Below are 19,683 nucleotides of genomic sequence, written 5' to 3' on the forward strand. Positions count from 1 at the left end.
AAAGTTTTCTTTTTATCTAGTTTGTACTACTTTTGTAGGTAATAGTATTAAATCATGCTGTAACAGATTTTAAATAAATATAATAAAATTTTCTCCTTATAATTATAAAAGTTCCTAAAAGTCATTATAAAACAAATTAAAGGTAAGCCAAAATTTGCTTACCTGGGAGCCACATGACTTTCACTTCAGGAATTGCAAGTGCTCTAAATAGACAGTTAACAAACACTTGCCTTGAGTAAAGGGTTTCAGCCCACAAAAGTCTTATCTCAGTTGCTAAGTTGTGCTGTGGCTTGTTCTGACAAGGGTCTGGTGCCTTTTTTTGAGCTATGGTGGGCTCATTCACGGCTCCCAAGGGGCACCTTCATGCTCTTCTAGCAAAGGGAGAGCAAAATCACTGAGAAATAAAAAAGGAATGTATTCATGAAGTGATAGATTGATCACAAAGCTTATTGCAGTTAAATTCTTCTTAATACAGATGTGCCTGTAAAAATAAATTTGAATGTTTAGTGTATTAATCATATGCAATTCTGGAGAACAAGTGAAGATTACGGTAGTGATTTTTCCCTGAATTGTGTTGTTAACAGTCTGTGGTCAGACAGCATTAAAACTGCGGCTAAAACAGACATATTTCAGTGAGACACTGGCCAATTGTAAATTTTGAAGTAGTATCTATATGAAGGCAGACAAGCATTTAATCCCTTCCCTGTCAGGCAGAGGATCTTCCTTGCTGTGAGCAGTGCCTAGTCACATGTTTCTGAATGGCTATCTGTTCCCTCTGACCTTACACACAGCAACAGAAAACAGATGTCCTTGCCTTTTGCCAAGTTTCTTGCTTGCAGTTTAGGAACAATTCCACACGCACAGGGAGGTTTTTGTTAATTTCTTTCAGATGATGTAGAGCCCTTCACATTATGTAGGAATCCTGATCACCTCTTTCTGCAGAAATAAATATTAACAGTTGATCATTCCTGTCATTTTTGTAAGAAATGCTGTATCTTATGATTTTTGGGAGCTCTTTGGGGAAAATCAGCATGTTACTCTGCAAGAGCTCTGCTCTCCATCTTTATATTGTTACATTCTGGTAGAGAAGTTCAGGAGACACAGCTGAAGGTGTTTGGAGAGAAAAGATTGATAGAAACTTGATGACTTGCATTGCTAAAAACAAGATTTGCTAGTTTTCTCAGTAATGTGGTTACTTACAGAAGCCCAGAAATTCCCTGATGTTGCCCATAATCTGAAAATGCTGAGCAATTTCAGCATCTTTCAGGATCTGCTGAAGGTTCTGTTAACTAAGGAAACCCCTGCATGAAATATGAAGACACTCAAATTAAGCAGTTTTCCTAAATTGTATAGAATTAAAAAAAAATATTATATTCAGTAGATTATATGTTAATGGAGGCTTGCTGCCCAAAATTAGCGAACTTCTCACTGATTTTAGTAAATATTTTTGATCATTTCCATAAAATAATGCAAATAATTTTAAGAGATTTAAGATATATAAGGGAAAGTGGCTTATACAATTTCATGGATTTTAAGCAGAGGAACACCTACCTTTAAATCCTAAGAATTATTACAATGTATAGGCAAGGTCTGAGCTGAATTATGTTGGAAGGTATTTTTCCTGGTTTCGCTTTTTTTTTTTTCTTAATTCCAGAAGAGGAATTAAAAACTCATGTGTCAAAAGAATTATTTTTCTCTTCTGAGACTGAATAGTAATAGCACTGTGAATTAAGCAATGGTGAGACAGGTTTTGGTAAGGGAAAAATTCACAGAACTTCAAGTATTAAACCTCTGCTTGCCAGAGAGAAAGAGAGAGAGAGAGAGGGATGACTTAAATAGTTTGTCTTTCTCCTAACTTCCTGAGTTTTAACTGTTAACCTGTAACCATTTTCCATGACAAAATAATGTATGAAGGCAAACATCTGTTTGTGCAGTGCCTTCTGTGTAAGATAGCACAGAGATGGAAGTAGAATCCTAGTTGTGGCTGCTATTTGGAAATCAGCTAGGAAACCCAAGGGGAAGGAGCTAACTTGCTGCTTTATAGTCTCCCAAAATGTACCCAGATATCTGTTTTAAGTTTTAATAGCCTTCTGGACATGACAGGAGCTGCATGGTGAAATAAGTTATTCAAAGGAAGAGAATTGTTTTGCACAATAATTGGTGTAAATCTTCCATTGTCAAACTGTATAAAATTCCAAATACACTCTAGAAAAAGTTCAGTCTTGTTTTGCATCTATGCCAACAGTAGTAGGGGTTGCAAATGAGTGTTGTAAATGAGCCCTTTTGTGAATCAGTGGCTGTTTCTTTCTTTTCTTGAAAAGTGAAGAAGTGGATTAAATTAATCTGTCCTGACCTAGTTGGACTTGGTGATCTTTATGGGTCCCTTCCAACTTGAGCTATTCTGTGGCCCTGTGATTTATCCTTTTAGCTGAACTGCAGGGTGATCATGGGTTTGCACCTGCAGTGCAGATATCTCCTCAATGCACTGTGGAATGTGTTGTTGGCATTTCAACTATTTTGCTGAAAGAATTACAGATGGAAGAAATTTCAAGTTGTATTCCAGGATTTCAGTGAGACATCCTCATCTGTTGGCAGCTTCTTTCCTTTTTGTTTCTCTCCTTTGCCTTCCATCTTTACCAGTTCTAGCTATGGACATGTGTAGAAGTGTCTTCAAACTCCCCTTTGTTTGCTGTGGTCTGGGTGTTCCATCAAAGAATCAAACCAGAAGTAACTGAATCCCTGGGAGTATTCAGGCTGAACTAGACTGATGTGGAGATAGGGTCAGGAAAACAGAAGTCATTTCCAGTTAGCCATTCAGCATGTATCTGACCAAACCCCAATAATTAATAATGCAAAATACAGATTGTTTCATGGGCCACAAGTAAAATTTTTCCATCACAAAATGCTTTCTGTTCAGAGAAAACAATTTCCTTAGAACAATTTCCTCAGATGCACTTCTTTTTTCTCTTTTTTCCCCAAGAGCTTTGTAATGTGGGTTAGTGGTGAAGTTGCTAATATTCTTCCAAAGTGCAGCATTGCCTTCCCTAGCAGTATGTCACATGGTTTTGTGGCAGGAGGTTTTCTCTGGCAGGTGGGTAAGCACAAGCATCCAATGCCCAGCGTGTGCAGTGAATGGCAGCAGGTCCTTGTGCCCCTTTTGGCAGGAAAAGTTCACGGTCTCATGCCAGGATATAGTGCCAGGATAATGTGGGAGTCTGGTAAGCCCTGGGCTGCCACAGGAGCCTGGAGAAGGGGAGTGTGCTCTACCCACTTACCTGAACAGGTTCTCTGAGTTTCTGCCTTAACTGAATTTATTTCTCTGCTGGGTGACTCTCTCTGGGTGAATGTAATCTTTTATTTGGTTGGTAGGCTGGTTTTTGTTCTTTTGGTTTTTGCATGTAAATTGCACTGTTACTACTGTGAACAAAATGGGGTCTTTTCTTTATCTTTTCAAATGTTAGAATTTTGTATGAGAACGTTTTTATACTTTCTGTTATTCTACAATAAAAACTTTAGGAAATTAAATAAAAATATGCAAAGAGTCTGACTTTCCTGCTGATATACTGTTATAGATTATTTAGGGAAGTTTTAGGATATTTGCCTACAGTATATTTTGCAGGCTGTAATAAAAAGTAAAACATTCAAAACTTTTCCTTTCAAATACTGTTTGGAATTTCAGAAAATCTTGCTATGGCTACAAGTGCAATTTTGTAATGCCAATGCTTGAAACCTCCTTTAAAGCTTTTGCTGATATAACTCATTAAAGAAGGAAGTTAAGCCTACACATCTCAAGGTGCAAAACAAAATTGCCTAATACTATCTAAGTAACAAACCAGTTCTAACACTGTGAAAGCTGTTCTTCATCTCACATTCCTGCCTGAGGAAATTTGAGCTGAATGTCAAGATGTAACTACTGTAATTATGCCCAGCAATTAATATTAATGTCAGCTGTGGCCTCACAGTGAATCCATTTTCTTGTCTTGTCCTTCTGTTAATTTTTCTAATATGAAAAAGAATTCAGATACCCTATGATAAGATAATTTGAACCCTAAACTTGTCTGTGTACTGTATAGATTCAGTATTATTTTGGAAGGGGAACGTCTCTACTAGGTAACAAAAGAAAAATCATACAGGGTAATCAAATGCCATTTGTAATGGACTATAAAGGGGCCAATGAGGGCAACACTTGGGAGCTGGAAAAGGTTGTTTTGTAAAGTATGTGGGATTTTGGTGTGGCTAGGAATTACACTCATACCAGTGGCAGAGGCATGCACTAAAATGGAAGAACATTTCCCTCTTATAGGTCTTCTATTCCAATTTCTTTAAAAATGTTTTTGGAAAACTTCAAAACATTAACTCTTTTGAACTGAATGTGAGACTTGGGGTAAAAATGCAAATAAGTAAAGGTTTTTCAGCCTAGAATTTGCTTTCCCGTTTTTAATTTTCACTGGTTTTGGAACAGGATAATTCCTTTCTGTGCCTAAAAGGTGTGACCTCCCTGCAAGCCCAAACACTTTCTTTTTTTCTTTTTTTCTTTTTTTTTCTTTTTTTCTTTTTTTTTTCCCTCCTGGGGAAAACTAACTCAAACTGAGAGGTGATATCTAAGATGGCAAGTTATAAAATTATGCAATATGCTACTAAAAGTACTGAGATACTATTTATATAAGGGGGTCTTAATGACAAATTGATCCTGTTCTGCATGAGAGGATATCACCATTCATGCAGTATAATCACTTTAAGAAATGCTTTAATGGCAGGAGGCAAGTGTTGTGGTTTTGTATGGTTTTGTTTTTGTTGTCTGGTTTGATTCAAACTTCCCTGCAAGCCAGTCAGCCCTCTTGTACAGAAGGAAAATACATTGTGGACTGTGCCATCAAATATATTGGGACCAATAAATATGTTAGGACAATGTGCAGAAACTGATGCACAGAGTTCACCTGCAAATGGGGATGAGCTTCTTTTCTGTGCAGTGCTTGTGCACTGTGATCCAGGATGACCAGACATGGTCCTCTCCAACCTTATCCATTCTGTGATTCTATGAAAATTGTATATGTATATCAATAAAATTGATTTCAGATCATATCACTGCTCATGCCAGAAAAGTGCTACTGAATGTGGGCATCCTGCAGAGACTTACATTTATACCAGGGTGACAGTGATGACATTGAAGTTCTGCACAACTTTAAGGGCTGTGTCGCATCCGTCTGTGCAGATCAAGAATGTGCTTCAGTACAGAGCATGGGCAGTGATCGCCAGCATGGAAGAGATGCTCCCTTGCCACAGCTGGGAAATCTGTAGAAAAACACTGGAAATCATCAATTTCACCAAAAAGGTTTCTTAGAGGTGTCATTTTATGGCACATACATAGATAACACAAAGTAGTGAGTAGCCTAAGATCAGGGGAATGGCAAAGATGTGGCTATATTTGTCACCTCCCTAATTACTCATCTCCTGGATGCCATCCTCTCTCATTTTGTCTGTTTCTAGACAAAGTTTTGGAAGACTTTTTTATTGTCTGAATGTATAACATAAAAGTTTGGTGAAAAGTCATAAGTGCTCATGTATGGAAGGCGACGACAGTGTCCCACTTGCTTCTGTATCACTGTTCTTTTGGTATTATTATGGCAAAGTACATACTCTTAAATCCATTTTCTCATTTTTTTCCTTATTTTCTGATTGTCATCCAAATCTTTTCTCTTCTTAATTTACATCTGGCTTTCTTAGTGCTTTCCACCATTCTTGCATTTCTTGTCTGCTAATTTCTTTCCTTTATCTCATATTTACTTTTTTTTTTTCCTTTGAGAAAAATTTGAAACATGGAGTTTTAACACGGACTATAAACTGGTCAATTATTCACCTTTATCTCTACTTTAAAATGTCAGTGTCAGCAGTAATAGGAGAAAGGAAACTTTCTCAGGAATGCTGCAGGCAGTGGCAGAAAATGGAGGTCACTAATACTAGGAAAGAGTAGACTTAACAAAGGGCCTGAGAAGTAAAAATCTGTGCCAGAATTCATATGTACTTGTTTGTTTTAAGTTCAAAATGTCAGTGGCAATGACAATAACAATTGGTTTTAATTCTCTTTCAGCAACAAGAGCAAGACCCGACTAACCTGTACATTTCCAACCTGCCTCTGTCCATGGACGAGCAGGAGCTTGAGAACATGCTGAAGCCCTTTGGGCAGGTGATCTCCACCCGGATACTGCGGGACTCGAGTGGGACGAGCCGCGGCGTTGGCTTTGCGAGGTACCTCGGGCTGTGAGCCGCGCTGGCAGCCTGCTCCCTTTGTCTGCATTAAAAATGCAAGAATAGGCGGAAAAGGCAGAAATTGCTGAAAATGATAAAGCTTGTAAAGAGAAGGAAGATTGAAACAGAGTTATCCAGCAGGGTTTTGTTAATTCTTCCTTTGGTAGAGCTGTGTCTCATCTTGCTTAGATGGCTAAATCTAAATTTATTGCTCTTACTGGACAATTATCTAGAGTAAGAATTCACTCTAAACCACTTCCTTCCCTTTTCTGTACTTCTCCTTTCTCCTCTATCCCTGAGTCAGTAAGCAAGGGTTACGTGATGCTTCACAGAGACTTGTGTGACTGCTGGGTTGGGAAGTTTGAATCCCAGGCAGCAGACCAGAAGGAAGATCCTTCTTCCCCACCCCCATGCCTTTTTTTTGTTGTTTTTCTTCATTAGTTCCTTGGAGAAAATGAACTCATCATTGCCCTTTGAACATCAGCCCTTTTAATTTTCAGGCTCATTAACATGATGTCAGCTGGGAAAGAAAATATTTTTTATTCACTTACAGTAAATCTCATCTTAAAATAATTGTGTGCTAAGTGAAATATCTCACTCAAATCAACAAATACCTCCTAAATATTCCATCCATATGAATTTACTTTTTCTCTAGTTAATGTAGTTATTTTTTCTGGGATCTCTTCATCAAAGTCTTTTCTGTGCTGTTTTTATTTATATAAGTCCTGCTTTAAACCTAGTATAACAATCAAAATTTAGAGGCTTTAAATTGAAGGTTTCTATTATCAAAAATAAAAGCATGCTTCAAGCAAAGAATTGGCGTTCTCAAAATACTGAAATCCAATTTCAGTAATTCAGATGTTCAGCCAATATTACAATAGCTTTGTATTTGAACAAATACCAGAATCTAAAATTAGTGCACAGAAAAGAACTGAACAAATTTATCTCCTGATGTGGCCAAAATTTTTAGGAATTGGTTTTCCTGTGAGTTGGCTGGGGAATATTTCATGGCATTGTGATTTTTTTTTTTTTTTCAAATGTCTTCCCCCACCAGCCTCTTGAACCCAAACTTCATATGTCAAACTATCAAGTTTCAAGAAGGTATAACAAAGGAACAAAATTGGAAATAATAGAAAAATATTCATTATTTAAGAGAGGAAAACCAGCAAGTTTGGGCTTTGCTAAAATTTCTTCCTGTCCCCTTTAAAAAAATCAATAAGTGGGGTAAAATTAACTGAGCATTTTAATTTCATTAGTATATGTGTGTTTTATGTGTAGCTTTCATTTTTTGGTACTGTGAAGAGTAGAATCCACTAACACCCACTATAAAATTCATTCGGCATTTTGCTCTTATTCAGTCTCCTCTCCCTAAACTTGTTTACCACCCCTACCTTGAATCAGTGGTAAGGTAGGAAATATGGTAGGATATATTTTTCCTAGTGTAGCTGGAAGTGTTCTGGAATCATATGCAAATGTCACAAAGACTTGTGTGTACCCAAGACCTCAGTTGTATTGAGGACATTAAAACAGAATACTTTTAAAGTACTTTCTCAATAGTTTCTCTGTTATGCATTTTGTGTTTTATATATACATCAGTGAAGTTATTTTTACATAAGTGTTTATTTATATACATAAATAAAGTATACCTAAGTTATAGGGTAAGTATTGCTTCTATATCTAATTAGAACTTCTTTCCTTCCACAAGGTGAACATTTTTCTTGTATTGAAAAGTTCTTGGATAAATAATTAAAGTTAAAATTTTCCAAAAAACCTGTAGACATTAAATAAATATTTTAATTTCTTGCCTTTGGGAAACTTTTATTAGGTTAAAAGGGAGTAATGTATTTTATCAAGTCCAGACTTGAGTCTGAAACTAAATTATATTGTTTGTTTCATGTGAGACAAAAAAAAATTAGATTTCTTTGATGCAGATCCAATAATCCAGAACTTCTGAAAATTCTCAAAGAGATATTTTTGGAATCATTAGGAAAGCCTCTTGTTCAGTCTGGCTTTTTGGTGGTACTAGTTGTTATCTATACTTGTATTTTGTCAGCCTGTGCAGAAAGGATATCAGAATTAAAGAGATGCCAAGACTTAGTAATTTTTAGTCCTGCTTGTTTGCTACTGAGGCCATTGTGGATCTGAATTACAGAACTTAATGAACAACTGAAAAGAAATTATCTGTTCAACATTAACCAAACATCATCTTGCTGGCAGCTGCAAAATAAGTTCTTTTAAAATATATTTTGTTGTAATTGCACATCTGAGTTGTTCAGTGTGACGGAGTCCGAGGTGGCAGTCGGGGCTGGCACATCCTCTCTGCAGGTGAGGCCACAGCCCCCTGCCCAGTCTGCTCAGTCTGGATCTGACAGAGGAGTGCACAAACCTGCTCCAGATTTTGGACACATTCTCAGTAGCCATCACAGCTCTGCTGGTATTGGCTCCTGTTTGGAACCTGGAGACAATTAAATAAGAGCCAGGTGCATCATTTAGTGGAGATGATGTGTATAAGCTAAAAGCTGCCAAGTCAGTTTGGGTCATGCAGTCAGGCAGGTTTCTGTTTGAGTTTATTACCCTTAAACTGTACAGACAGCTCTGAATCCTCTCTTAAGAGTGGCATTAACCTTTGCTGCATGCAGCATGGACAGTAAGGGTTCAGTTATGAATGATGGTGAGTCAGTCCTTCTGCTGCTTTCAAGACAAGAGAGGTACTTGAGGCAGCTTGGACAGCTACAGTATAATTTCTGAGTAAATAAGAGCATTATTTTCAGTTTGGCACTGACTTTGGTCTCAGAGTGCATAAAATGTTAATTGAGTTTGGCTTTACCTTTCTGAAGTTGTATGTTCTTAGAAAACATAATCTCCATTGTTCACACATGGGAAAGCAAGCCAGAGCAGTGAAGAGGGGAAAAACAAGAAATATGATTTGAGAAAAAGCGAGAAATGTGCTTTAAAAAAAAATCACAAACATGGGAATCTGTTTGAGTGTTTAATTTATGTAAATTATTCTTTATTTTCAAAGGATGGAGTCAACAGAAAAATGTGAAGCAGTGATTGCTCATTTTAATGGAAAATTCATAAAGACACCAGCAGGAGTTTCTGGTATGTTGCATATATTTCTTACAAGATGTATGAATGGGTTAGTGCTTACATGGTGGAAGCCTGTTACACTGATTGTTGTATCTGGCTTCTCATTTAGAGGCAAGCTTATTAAAATTAAACTCTGTCTTTTTGGATGGCTGTAATGCTTGCTTGGAACACAGTATATTGCTTTTCTGTTGTAAACCTTTTCTAGGAATCTAGTAGTGTTCTCTCCTAGCAGAGAAACAAGCAGCTAAGGCGCCAGCTATGTACAAATTTACATCCAATGTAATCCCAGTTGAAGTGAGGAAACAAATATCTATCTGAACAGAATTTGGCTGCTTTTCCATGGACAGGGCTTTTTTCAGAGGCAAAAATGGGCTGGTTTTGTCATCTGTTGATGATTTTTTCTAAGCATTTTTGAAAACAATATTTGCCTAGGAAGAAAATGGAATCTGCAGCAGTGCCTGGCATGATCATTCACTGGGGAGCTGCAACTCTCAAGTCAGTGTAGGTTTTAAAGTCCTTCAGGAAAATGGAAGGAGGTCAGTATAGAATGCTACTTCTAGAAATATTGTGCAAGGCAGAATTCAGAGAAAGCTTAGTACAATTTTGTTGCCACACCAAGTTCCTCATCATTTTTGTCTGCTTTGTCAGCACTGTTTCTAGGAGACAAAATGTATATTCCATGAATTCTGAAAAATGAGGAGAGGAAATTGAATGCTGCTGAGTAAAATAGAAAGTAAAGAGGGTGAAATAAAGAAGGAAAGAATACATGCCTGGCATTCCAGGCAGCTTTCAGTGGGCATTTTATTGAGAATCCCAAGTGGGAATTTTGCAAATTACAGTGTTGATGTGGTTGGGGAAGCTGCCGTTATCCCCCTGGTGAAATGTTCTGTGCAGCCAGACCCTGTCACTGAGGAGGAGGAAAGCCACCCTCGGCAGGCAGACAAGAATGTGGCTTGTTTAGTAAAACTCCAAACATGGCTCATCCCTGAAAGATTGCTCCAGTTTGAGGCAGTCTGTGCTGCTCTAAGGATGGAAAATGCTTCAGAGCACAGGAAACCACTCCCTTCGGCACAACTAATCTAATGCAGCATTTTGACTTCCCTAGCCTTGCTCTTGCAGACCCTTTGCACAAGGATTAATTCCTGATATTATTATTTAGTTAAAACTTTGTTACAAAGACGTGGTAAATTTAAGCACATTGTTGCATTTGTTTCTTTGGTTATATTATGTTGTTTCTTTGCTACATTTAGTAAAAATGTTACCGCCTATGTTTAAACAGATAATAAGGACACTAAACATCTGCCACAGAAGCTCCTATCAGTGCTTTTTAGTTTGTTAGGGTTTTTTTCACTTACATTCTCCTGTTCTCAATGAATGAGCCGTCAAGCATGTCATTGCTAATCATGATCTGTCTCAGCTTCTTGCTGAAGCTGGAGTTGCACCCTTACGTGATGAGGTTCAACTAGGTTGGAATAAAAGCTTCCTGCATGGAATTGTAGGAATGATTTTTGCAGTCTGAAGGAAATATTTAACATAAAAATGTGATGAATTAGGGACAAGAAATTTGCAGAGAACTGTTAATTTTCTGAAAGTGGAAACTAAACAGGGGTGTCAAGAAATAATCCACCTCACAGGCTTGAACTTCTAATGCTTCCTTTGCAAAGCACTTGTCCAGGCTCTCTGTCTAGAACAGGTAAAGAAAAAGACACCTCCAGAGACTGTCCTTGCAGTTACAAAGGGTGTCTAGCTCAGTGACTCAGAAATAGATAACTCCAAATGTTTGAAATTCAGATGGGTCTCACCTTCCATGATACTGAAAATGAGACATATGATCATATGTCATAAGGGAGTTGTGAGAACCTTGGTTTTTAAAGACCCTCAATTTTGTTGTATAGGGCACAGCCTCAGCTCTATGTTTCTGTCCTGGTGAAGTTTCATTGCTCCTTGCAAAGGTTTTTATGGAGATCAAATTCTTCCCAGAGTTCCATCCCACACAGCAAGCACCTGTCCAATAATGCAGCCTTATTAGAGAATTCAATTTATGCATCATAGTATACTGCAGTCTGCCAAAACATGGGGTGGGGTCATGAGGCCACTGTGATTTTGGACTGCCTGCAGAGAGAAAACTGGATGACAGTAGGAAAGCTCTTGAACAAGCAAAGATTAGGAAACTGTTTTGAAATAGATTAGTGACCATTGGGATTATAAAGGATCAACTTCAAACACATGCAAAACAAAATCATAAAACCAGATCTGTGTTTAAATTAAAACATTGTGTCCTAGAAACTTGGCTAAAATCAGCAAAGGGAGCTGGCTCTAAAAACATCCATGTTATCAGGATGAAGAGGGTAGGAGAGATGGGCCTGTAATGAAATAGGTGTGGGAGGAAGAACATTTGTTCAACAAAAACATGCTTTCATAATGCAGCTTTGTTATTTTAACTAAGTTTGGGCTTAAATGGAAGAATGGGTTAAACAGTTATAGAAAGCATAAGTGAAACCTCCTCTGGAGCATGAGAAGACACAATGAATAAAACCTCTAAGAATCTGGGAAGGCCAGGGATTAACACAGGGTGGTGTCAAAATTGTCAGCTCCAGAGTTAGGTGAGTGACTGGGCATTGATGATGGTAAGCAAGCTAAACCCAGATATAACTGGCTATTCAGGCTTTATTTAACTTAATGAAATATATTCAGTATTTAGTGTGTCCTTGTTTATCTTCAGTAAAGAAGCAGAAGGGTTAGCTCAGAGAGCAATTTGAAATGCACTGCAAGTTGGTATAACCCTGAAACTCCTGGAAGCACTGCAAGTTGGTATAACCCTGAAACTCCTGGAAGTGATGTGTTAGTTTCACCTTTTGTTGTTGTGCTTTGTCCATTTCTATGGAAGTTATTGTATTAGCTGGTTGTGTTTTATGGACTATGACTTCCTCTCCATTTTGTCACCAAAAACCCAACTCAGAACTTTAATTTTCTACTTAATTATCTTCTCAGCTATGATATGTAACTATTATATGATTGTTATAATTTTAAAGTAACTTTTGTGTTTAGTTTCACTCTCCTCCTTAAAGAACTATTGTTTTCAGTGAAGAATGTAATATTTTAAACTTTTTTATTCTCCTGTACAATGTGTGACGTGAATTGGAGGAAACAGACCAGACTGGTATCGAGAGCCAGGAGCCAGCAGATGAGCAGTGAGAGCAGAGCAGCAGCATACTTAGCCTTCCTCCTTTAAAGATGATACTGAGTGTTCTCTGGCCTTTAGTCTTGTGTTGCATCCACAGTGATTGTAGAAATTATCTTCTGGGCAAAATCTTGAAAGACATCTCCTCCCTGTCACAGTAGCATGTAGCTTTAATATTTCTTTTACTGGAAAAGAACTTAAGTGATTTTGGTTTAATGGGAGTAAGAGCATTTTTGCTGAGCAGCCCATGTAATTTTTACTTCAGTAATGGCTGGTAATGGTGATGATGCAAAAAACAAAAATTATCCATGACCCACCCCTCTCTTCCCACTTTGGATATAGAGATTGGTTGCTCAAGTTCTCTTTTAGGGGAGAAAAATGAGTGTGTAAAAGCCCTGCTCCTGCCTGTGCTCTTGACTAGACTGGGATGAGGTCCACCAGGGATGATACAGACCATGGCTTGAAATGATCTGGCCTTGGACATCACTCTAGTGTGGGAAGGAGTGGAAATGGAGCCCTGAGGTAGCTGTCTCCTGTCACTCATGTTCTAGTGTTTCCTAGTTTCTTACCTTTACAAAGTATCCAGCACCAAAGATCTCTAGTGAATTTAAGCTACTTGACCATAAATTCAATTTTTCTTTCAATTATCTGTCACAGATCCTTTAAAAAAACACACGAACCATAGTCTAAAAACCACTGCTAAGGATATCAAAGGCTGACAGTGGTTGCCACACTAAAGGCAGAGGAACAAAACTTTCACTCTTTTGATCAAGACCCTGAGATTAGTTTAGCTGGTCAGAGCATGGTGCTGAGGTACCAGTGTTGGAGGTTTGATCCTTGTATGGGCCATTCACTTAAGATTTGGATCTGGAAGAGACCCACAAGGACCATCAACTCTGAATATTTTTTGAAATCTGTGAATTAGAGGTTTTAACTCCCATAATTTGAATTTGCTGCTTAGTTTTAAGAACCAACATAGGATTAGAAGAGGAAAATGCTTCTTAAAACCACTCAAAATATCCTTCTGTCACAAATTATTAAACCTTGTATAAATTATTAAAACAATGTAATCCTGAGCATTATGTTTAAGTGAAGACTAGGATGGTGAAGAGTATAATATTGAATTTCTCTTTAAACATATAAAACTACCCTGATCATGGGTTGCACAATTTCTTTTTTAGTTCCCACAGCCTTTGGCAAAAGTTTCTGGCTGTACAGGCTTGCTCTATCATTAAAGTGATGTTTTAATGTCAGAATTCATTAAGTCCCATATGCTTTGCACTAGAAAATAAGCAATGAAAGTCTCTAAAAGATGCAGTGTAATTGAAAATTGACTAAAGGAATAGTATTTTTTAACTATTTCGTTGTATTTTTCAGTAACTGAAAGTAGCGTTTATTGAAAAGTTGATAAAATTAGTCACATAAAATCAAGGGTGCAAACTCAAGGTCCAACAAAGACCATCAGTTTTGGTTTTGCATTTATAGTACCCCCTGGTACAAATTTAGGTAGACACTGAACAAAGACAAACTGAATTCTAATGTACAGATGTGTACAAAGTGTCTACAACAAGGAAGAATTTAATCTCTGGGCTAATATCACATTCACATCTCTCTTCTGTAAAAACATTAGCCCTAGAGAGAGTGGTTCAGGGCGGGAGGAGATGGTCAGCACTTTCCACAGCCAAGTTGTTCTAAAGCCCTGATGTTGAAGGCCAGGAAAGCTCATGGTTACAGATCCCCTCAGCAGCTGCAGCCCAACAGGCACCTGCAAGCCATGGGCAGTGCTGGTTTGCACTGGGTGCCACAAGAGTGGGCTTGTCAAACGTGCTGTCCTAGCTGCAAAAGCTTAACTCCACTCTGAGTTTAGCCTTTTACATCAGGTACCTCTCAGCTGTGAATGCAACTCTGAATATTTGTACTCTGCCTTTGTCTTGCACATACAGACAAGTCACTGAATGATTAATGATCTGCTTCATCACTGGGCCTGCATAGTTCCCAGCAATTAAACAATAAAAATGACTCTCCCTTCCTTCCTGTACTACAAAAGATTGCTTAACTGGTTTGTAGGAATTGTGAGAGCTTTTTGTTCAAATATTTTTCTGTCACATGCTTGCACGTATATGCAAGAGAGAGAATGTGTTGCATATTCTTGAAAACAATGAGAAAAAGTAAGCTGAATAAGTAAGGTTCAGATTTAATTTTGAAAAGAGTAAGGTCTATGTTCATTCTTTGGTGGGAGGGAGATCAGTAGGTCGCGATAAACCCCAGAAGGTTTATCTTGTTTCTCATGAGCCTCCCTGTGGTGACCATCAGTCATTGTGTTGTTGCAGGAATGAACACGGTGTCATTCAGGTCACGTGTGTGGAAGAGCAGCCAAAAATTGCAGTTGGGTTTCCACTGGAGCTGTCCCACTGTCAGCAGCCAGATCCTGAAGCAGAATCAGGGAAGGCAAATGCTGTACAGCCTGCTGACAGAAGTGCTGTATTAAATAGATGGTCTGCAAGGGGTTTTTAGTGTGAGTTGGAGCGTTCCCAGCATTTGGCATCTTGGATGGGCACAGGGAGGAGCATGGGAAGGCGGAAAGTTAGAGAAACAAAGGTCCCCATGGCTGTTCAGTAAGATGGAGCACTAACTTGTAAGAGATCACAAATTGATAGCTCTTTAAATGCTTGGGTTTCTTCAGTGATGCAGGTTTTGGATATTATGTAGGCAAAATCCAGTACATGTGTATAATTCTGACTCCATTTTTTTCTTCCTCTTTAAATCTGTTGGAGAATTTTTACAATGCAACACAAAAGATGTTTAATCATAGAAAATGTAGCTGTTTTGAGTTATCTACTGACAAAAAAATTCAGATTGCTTCTTAAAATAGGTTTTTTATGAACATTCCATTCAGACAGTTGGGTGGGTTTACTCTGGTTTTTTTTTTTTAAGAAAAGATATTTATGTTGAGACAATGATGGGAAATGCAAGCACAAATGATGCTTTCTAACAAGTTTTTTATAATTCATTGTAGGGATTTTTAATGAAAGCATAATCCAGGTTTAAATAAAGCATTTACTACCTGTGAGTGCTATAATACAGAATGTCAGGGCCCGAAATTTTTTCTGATGTCTTTCTGTACTGTTCTCATGCCAGAGAAATTGAATTTTGAAATGAAATTTTGATTTTTCATCTAAAATTTTATATGCATATTTTGGAAGTCACATATGCTCCTCACAAAACTAGTTTTTTTGAAATAATGTAAAAATAGATGAAGATATTCAACTTGGGGAAGAGCTTTTTTTTAATTTAAGGCAGTTAACTTCAGTATTTGGACCTCTTGTCTCAGTGTCCAATGGATTTTTGTTTTCCACTCTGTGTCAAACCAACCAAAATTATTTCAGACCAGAACCTGAGAAATTTATCCAACATTGGCTAACATATTCTGAGATTACCTCCTCTTATTTAAGCCAAACTGTATAGACTGAAATGCTGTGTGCTATGACTAAGGTTATTGGATATAGCTTTTACAAAGCAGCATCAAATCATCCATCACCATATTGACATAGAACCTTTTTGCTCCAAATATGTTGAAACAGAAGTTGCTTCACATAATAGAAGACCTCAAAGCAAAACTCAGTTTTGGTAATGCCAGAAATCCCCTCAGAAATACAATGTTTTGAAGACAATATTTTCCATTTTTTCTCTTACTTTAAGGTTTTTGTTATTTCCTTGTTTATTTACTCCATCATCCATAGGTCTCCTATATTTTTCCAGTGGCATTAACCTAGCTTTTTCCTGGTTTATTTTATGATTATAGGGTTTTAATTACCATTCTCTGAAGGATAATACATTTTAAATTTATTCAGTTGTCATGTTTAATGTTACAGTCTGACACTCTGTATAACAGCGCCCTGGTAGGAGAGGTCCAGGTCTCTGAGCTGTGTGGTCACTGCTGGAGGTGAGACAGGGAACCACACACCAGTTCTGTCTCCTTTTTTACAGAGAAGGCAGTCAAAAGATGTGTCATGCAGGAAGTGGACATTTTTCCAGTAGAAACAGTGCTAGTGTTTTAGGTGTGACATCCAAAGCCATTAATGCTTGTTTTGTGCCAAAGGTTTGAAAGTCAAGTTCTTTATGAGGTTACGCGTCCCTGAGGTTTTCAGTACCAATCATCTTTGGCAAATGCAGACAGGGTGAAGAGACATCAGCACTCACCATGGTTATATTAATAGATTTTGTTGAAAATTTTTCTTGGGGTTGTTTTTTTGCAGGTGGCCTTCCCACCCCATGTGTTTACTCTGCATTTGGAAACTTGTATGTTTTCAGGTCCAGCCATGTCTCATGAAGATGTTTCCAAACAGAGAGTGACTGGAGGAGTGTCATGGTAAAGCTTAGACAGCTCATGTGTCAGGAATTATTGGCAGAGAAGAGTTTACATCCAAGTCATAACAGTGCTTCCACCCTGTGATTAGGGAGGGTGTGGTGTGATGCAGCAGAGCTGTGCTTCAGCCATAGGTACTTGGCAATGTGGGAGCTAAGAACAGGGAAAGAAAGAATGCTATGCAAACCTTTTCATTGCTTTAATTCTGACATTAAAAATTGAGGTCATGGTCAGGATTGTATTAGGAAAAAAATAATAACAACAACAAGAAAAATAATAAAGTATGGTGATGCTGTTTCATGGTAGTACGCAAAAAACCCCAAAAGGACAATCTTGAAGAATTTCTGGTTGCATTGGGTGTTCTTTATAGAGCAGGGATAAAATGGGAATGAACAACTGTGGCATTTTCTTGGTAAAAGGCCTCAGGACATAAAGGTGCCTCTTCTGGATGAGTAAAACACTTGTAAGTTTTGGGACATTACTGAAACCTCCAAAGGGTGGGGAGAATGTATTACAGACCTTTGGCCAGAATTTTTCTCCATCCTGCTTAGATATACTTCCAAAGAGACAAAGCTTAGAATTCAGATGACAGTTCTTGTTGAACCCAGACCAAGAGACACATACTCAGGATATACAGACCATGTTTCCTTCCAACAGGTTTTACAGCAGTAGTTCAAAATCAAAATAGATAAGGCATTCCAGATGCTCTGTTTGTGTGTGGCAGCTGTCTTTGTGCTATGCTGAACAGCTGTTGATGCTGTAATACAGCTCTGTGTTATTTAAGTGTCATATTTGGAATATAACTTAAAACCATGCCTCATATGGAGAGTTGAGCATCTGTGTATCAATGCTACTTCAACTAATTTTTCTTCTTTCTTCCATCCAGTTCCTGCAGAACCTTTATTGTGCAAGTTTGCTGATGGAGGACAGAAGAAGAGGCAGAATCAGAATAAATACATACAGAATGGAAGAGCATGGCACAGAGAAGGCGAGGTGAGACTTGTAAGTCCTCCCTTCAAGCTTTAGTGTGGGTGTGCAATAATGAATACTTAGGAAAATGATAGGCATTGAGACTTCTTGGCTTGGGTCTTTGGCATATTAAAAATGTTCAAGCCACTCTTACCTGACAGTTTGTGTCTCTGTAAAAAGATGTTTAACTGTGTCTTTCTTTTGAGGAGAAAAGGCAAAATGTGAAACGCCAAGTCCTGTCTCATTGAAGTGAACAATAAAATCTCCTTCAACTTGGTCATTATATAAACTTCAGCATTCTCATATTATTAAACTACCAGAAACATAACTGTGCTTACATGCAGAAATAATCCTTTGATCTATGCAACACTAAAATGCACATCACTTTCACAAGATTAAAATTGTGTACCAGTGCCATGCAGCATTGTTGGTTTTAGTCAACAGTTGTTTTAAACTTTAATGTTCAAGATAATAGTTTCACAGACTTACTATGGCTAGCAAGCCTAACCACCTCATTTATATTACACAGGAAAATTCAAATGTGCCTTCTGAAAAACTGCACTCCCCATTCAATCTTATAGGTCATATATAGTAGGCAACACCCTAACATAATCATCTGCATGCCCTGAATCTCAAACACACAGGTACTTTTAGCCAGGTGTTTAATAGATTGCATTTTATTCCTCATAATGGGAACATGGAAACTTGTATTCACAAACAATATTGCTAATTCTCTTTGCTGTATAATTACTTCTGTCAATTAACCTTTCCCTAAGTTTTAATAAATTATTTCAATACAAATTTTCAGTTAAAAATGAGACAACCTAAAGAAAAAGAGAAATAATTTACAATTAAAATTAATTTTGTCCACTCTTTCTTTTCCACTTTTTTTTTTTTTAAGGCTGGAATGACACTCACATATGATCCAACCACAGCTGCTTTACAAAATGGGTATGTTGAGTAATGTCACACTAAGAAAAAAAATGTTTGCATTATGAAAGATGCACAGAACTAGCATTTAATAAATATTTCTGCATTTTCTAGATTTTATCCATCACCCTACAGTATTACAGCAAACAGAATGATCACTCAGACATCTATTACGCCATATATTGCTTCTCCAGTTTCTACATACCAGGTTTGTATTTAGAGCTTGGTAGCTGAAATGGTTCATTGGAGCTTATGTTTATTTATCAATTGTTGCATCTGGTTTTATGAGGTCTCCAATAATGTTACATTTTAATGAAGTGGCCTCCTTGTGCTGTACAGCATGAAAGTGACAGCCTGAAAACCTGAGTGTGTGTCTCAGGAAGCACAGTGCTTTAATGAGGCCCTGGTGTCTTGCAAAGCCAAGTCTCCAACTTGTGCTGGTGGCTGAGGGATTTGTAGCCATTTCTGCCTTTCATGGGAGATTTTTCATTTTCTCTCAGGCAAATTATTTTAATGTCACCAGTACACATGAAGTAATTATTCTTTATTTAAAGCCTTATTGGTTTAATTCAATTTATTTTTAAAGATGTTTTCCATGCATTTTGAGCTTTTCTCTGTACTTTTCTCAGAAAGCCCAACAATAATATCTTATGTAGTTCTACTAAGAAGGGTACAGAAACATTCTTCACATTAGAGAAGGAAATTTTTAAAAAAGAGCTCCGTGGTCAAATTACTTTAGGATTCAAATTCAGTGTTTTTGTATTAGGAGTAAAGCATTTAATAGCCTAGGACAGTATTTCTAAACCAAAGGCTACTTTATTTTGGATAATAAATTAAAATATAAATTGTGGACATTTTTGGTCCAAAGCTTTCTGAAGAGGGATTTTGATAGGTGCTATCT

General features: G+C 37.5%; 1 protein-coding gene across 6 annotated transcripts in view; it reads left to right on the forward strand.

Moving 5' to 3' along the window:
• Positions 1 to 19,683, forward strand: part of RBMS1 (RNA binding motif single stranded interacting protein 1) — a 143,020-nt gene that overhangs the window by 111,094 nt on the left and 12,243 nt on the right. For 5 of the 6 annotated variants that reach the window (XM_064718171.1, XM_064718170.1, XM_064718173.1 and 2 more), the window contains exons 5-9: positions 6,089 to 6,246; positions 9,269 to 9,348; positions 17,770 to 17,885; positions 18,754 to 18,803; positions 18,897 to 18,990. In XM_064718171.1, the coding sequence (XP_064574241.1) occupies positions 6,089 to 6,246; positions 9,269 to 9,348; positions 17,770 to 17,885; positions 18,754 to 18,803; positions 18,897 to 18,990 (498 nt within the window). The remainder of the gene's footprint in view (positions 1 to 6,088; positions 6,247 to 9,268; positions 9,349 to 17,769; positions 17,886 to 18,753; positions 18,804 to 18,896; positions 18,991 to 19,683) is intronic. The other variant, XM_064718172.1, reaches the window with a different exon arrangement.

This window comes from Zonotrichia leucophrys, chromosome 7, assembly GCF_028769735.1.
Source record: "Zonotrichia leucophrys gambelii isolate GWCS_2022_RI chromosome 7, RI_Zleu_2.0, whole genome shotgun sequence".
NCBI lineage: Eukaryota > Metazoa > Chordata > Aves > Passeriformes > Passerellidae > Zonotrichia > Zonotrichia leucophrys.